This window comes from Cebus imitator, unplaced genomic scaffold (assembly GCF_001604975.1).
Source record: "Cebus imitator isolate Cc_AM_T3 unplaced genomic scaffold, Cebus_imitator-1.0 Scaffold455, whole genome shotgun sequence".
NCBI lineage: Eukaryota > Metazoa > Chordata > Mammalia > Primates > Cebidae > Cebus > Cebus imitator.
In genome coordinates this window covers 2,208,310-2,211,799 of record NW_016107770.1, presented here as the reverse complement: position 1 = coordinate 2,211,799, position 3,490 = coordinate 2,208,310, and the positions used below count along the sequence as shown (strand labels likewise).

At 45.4% G+C, this 3,490-nt stretch overlaps 1 protein-coding gene across 1 annotated transcript; it reads right to left on the bottom strand.

Moving 5' to 3' along the window:
• Window positions 1–1,187: 1,187 nt before the first annotated feature.
• Window positions 1,188–1,908, bottom strand: LOC108291465 (testis-specific basic protein Y 1-like). Its single transcript, XM_017511858.2, has 2 exons — window positions 1,760–1,908; window positions 1,188–1,567 (listed from the first exon to the last, which is right to left on the bottom strand). Exons 1-2 carry the CDS (start codon window positions 1,856–1,858, stop codon window positions 1,283–1,285), a joined length of 384 nt encoding a protein of 127 aa, XP_017367347.1. The 5' UTR covers window positions 1,859–1,908; the 3' UTR covers window positions 1,188–1,282.
• Between the last annotated feature and the right edge of the window lie 1,582 nt (window positions 1,909–3,490).

Below are 3,490 nucleotides of genomic sequence, written 5' to 3'. Positions count from 1 at the left end.
TCCCTAATATACACCAAACCCAAAAGTGACCACTGACAGACTCTGTTTACTGCAGTTTTTATGCTGTCATTATGGAAAAACTATAGCAGAAAGTTCACCAACTTCCCTTTGGAAAGAGACATACAACCACGGCCAATAGGCTTTCCTAAAAGACAGCAGGGGCTTTTCATTCGGACTTGTTTCCCATCCATAACATACAAATAGTTATTGTTCAGGGCCAATACAGCCTTGCAAATACACAGGCTTTGAGTTATACCAAGCATGCTCATCCTTATATGGTATGTCCATATACGAAATACAAAAGAAATGTACCACAAAATGATGGTATATCAGGACATGGGCAAGGCTCTGTTTCTGTGGTATAGCGTCCTAGGTTTCATAGGATTCCATAGGAGGCAGCTACAAGTTCAACATGCAAAGCTCTGAAATCCCTTCCTAAGCTAATGAAGTGAAGCCCTGACCGCACCAAGGAAAGGGACAAAACAGAATTCATTTATTGTTTCTCAAAATATGCTACCAGCTCTTCAAGCCACCATTAATTTTAGCATCTTTAAAGCTGTAAGAACAATCTGTGTAACAAATGAACACTGCCTATAAAGTCAGTGCTTTACATCTCAAACCCTTATTATATGGAAATTCGTATTTTCATAATCACATTAAAGTTTAACGCGCTATTCATTATAAGATTAAAGGGCATGAATTATTCTGTCTGTGTAACAAATGGAAATTGAATCATGATAATTTTGTACTTTTTTCTTCTTAAAATGATAATTCCCTTTCTCCTTTGGCCTGTGAACCACGCTTCAACAATACACCTTACCTTATAAAATAAATGATCATATATAGAATATATATTTTATGTGTAATATAGTTATACATGATATACTTATATATTATTTATATATTATATAAAATAAATATATGTCCATGTTGTCATATATTTATATAGGATATAAATATTTATATAAAATCTATATGTGATATCTATTTAGAAGTATAATATATAAAATATATATAAATATAATATGTGAAAATGGATATATAAATATATAACTATACAAATAGAGATTATTTATATTTATATAAAACTATACATAGTTTTATATAAATAAACAAATAGTTGCTATTTGTTGGGAACCCTCCTTCCCTCCCTCCCTCCCCACCATCAGAGAACAGAGTCACTGGGATCATTTTGCAACACATTGGATTTATTGACATCAGCATGGGGGCGCCCCCCTGTGCTGGTGAGACCTCCGCGGTCTCCTGGTGACTGGGCCTGAACTTAGTTGCTGCTCTGGGATGTGGTACTGGAGATGGTGATCACGTCACTCAGCGGATCCTCCAGCTGGGTCTCCTGGCTCAGTGGGTCGTGCTCGCTCACTGGCTCCTCGTTCACAGGCACCTCGCACGGAGGAAGCTCCTGGCTCGGCGGCTCGCTGGGCCAGGGTGGTGCTGGCCCGCTCCCTGCCTCAGGGGTTCCCACGGCTGCCATCTTTTTCCCAGCGGCACGTTTCTTCCTGCCTCTCCCTGCAGGACCCGCTTTTCCTCTCTTCCCCGCCTTGGGCGCCTGGAAGGACAACAGGGAGATCACAGTGGGGCTCTGTCCGGGTCAGGGGAGAGGATGGAGGAGGCTGGGAACAGGGACATTTCCTGAGAAGCGATGAGGGCCGGGCTGGGGTTGTGCCAGGTGAGGACAGGGCAGGAATCTTGAGGAAGGAGTCAAGGGGAAGACGAGGAGGAGCTTGGGTGGGTTGCTCACCTTCTTCGGGGTACTGGGCCTGGCCTCAGAGGAGGACTTCCTCTTTCGCGTCTCCCTGGCCTTGGCCGGTGGTCCCGAGGCTCTGGTCTTTGGGGCCATCTTGCTCAACTCAACGTCTCCAACGTCAACGTCAGGCTGCCTGGTCTACGTGTACGTGTACGTGCCCCTCGTGGGATCCCGGGCCAATGCGGCGACCACGTCCCTGAGCTTTGATTGGTCAGCATGCGCCACCCAGCCAATGGTAGCCCTGGGCGGGAAGGACGGGCTTAGACGTCACACGGCACCATCAGGACATGGCCGAGGAAGTGTGTGTGGAGGGGGGGAGGGGTGGCATTTGATGAGGAAGGCAGGATGCTGTGGTTGGAGAAAGGGAGATTATGGTTAGCACTCCTAAAGATAGTTCCCAAACTGACATGTCACCCCTCTTAACCTCCCCATGTTCAATTTTGGCAGATCACGTGGCACGGGAGGATAACTGCCTCCAATAAGGCCATGATTTCAGGAATGTTTAATTGAAGTATTTCAGGCCATTAAAAGTCCTCTTTCCTGCCACATGGCTAAATGGGCATGTACTGCATGAAACACATTGGCCGAGTCTGTGTAAATATTAAGCCTCATGCCTGCCCCTAATTGTAAGGCAGGGGTAAGAGCAATGAGCTCAGTGTTTTGGCTGAGGTGGTATTTCCTGGCAGAGGTCCAGATTCTTTGACTTCAGTTAGGCTAACAGTAGCATACCCTGACAGTTGGGTTCCACCTATCATAAAGCTACTGCCTTCTGTGTATCATGTGGCCTCTGGATCTATAAGGGGAGTATCCTGGAGATCTGGTCTAACATTACGGGTTAGACCTATGGTTTCCAAGCAAGAATATTTAAGTGGTCCCTCCACATTTGGGTCTGGTAACAGAGTGGGAGGATTAAGGGTTGGCAGGGTCTAATACACAATTCTGGTGCCAGAAGGAGTGTTGGAAATTTCCTCATATGGCTATCTGAGATCCAGTGAAAGGCCTTTGAGTTTAGGACATTCGTTACTTGATGCGGGGCATAGACAGTTATTCCTTGGCCCAGAGTTAGCTCAGAGGCCTCCACAACCAGGAGAGCCACAGATACTAGCACTTAGAGGCATGGCAGCCACCCCCATGCCACTGGGTCAAGGGTTTTTGACAAGTAACTAATTGGCCACTGGAAGGGTCCCAGTGGCTGAGTGAGGACTCCAAGGGTTATACCCCTTCTCTAAAGTACAAACAAATAAAGAGGCTTTCTAAGATCTGGCAAGGCCAGGGTGGAGGTGGTGGTGAGTGCTTGCTTGAGGGTTTTTAGAACATTTTCCATTTCAAGGTTCTAACTTAAGATTCCTCCCCCTGGCCCTTGTAGTGCCTCACAAAGAGGTTTTTCTATAAGTCCAAACTGGGTTATCCAAATGTGACAGAAACCTACCATTTCCAGAAAAGACTACAACTGATGTTTAGTGGATGGAATGCCCATGTTTAGGATAAGATTCTTGCAGTCTTCTCAGACACCCTTGGACCCTACGATTAATGTTAGCCCCAAGAATCGAACCTCCTGAGAGAAGATTTGAGCTTTGGAAAGAGAGACTTTATAACCACAAAGGGCCAATGTCTGAAGAGTTGTGATAGTATTTACGTCTGAGGCATTTTTGGTTAAACTTCAAATAAGCAGGTCATCAACATATTGAAGGACTGCTTGAAGCTAGGAGTTTGAGACCAGCCTGG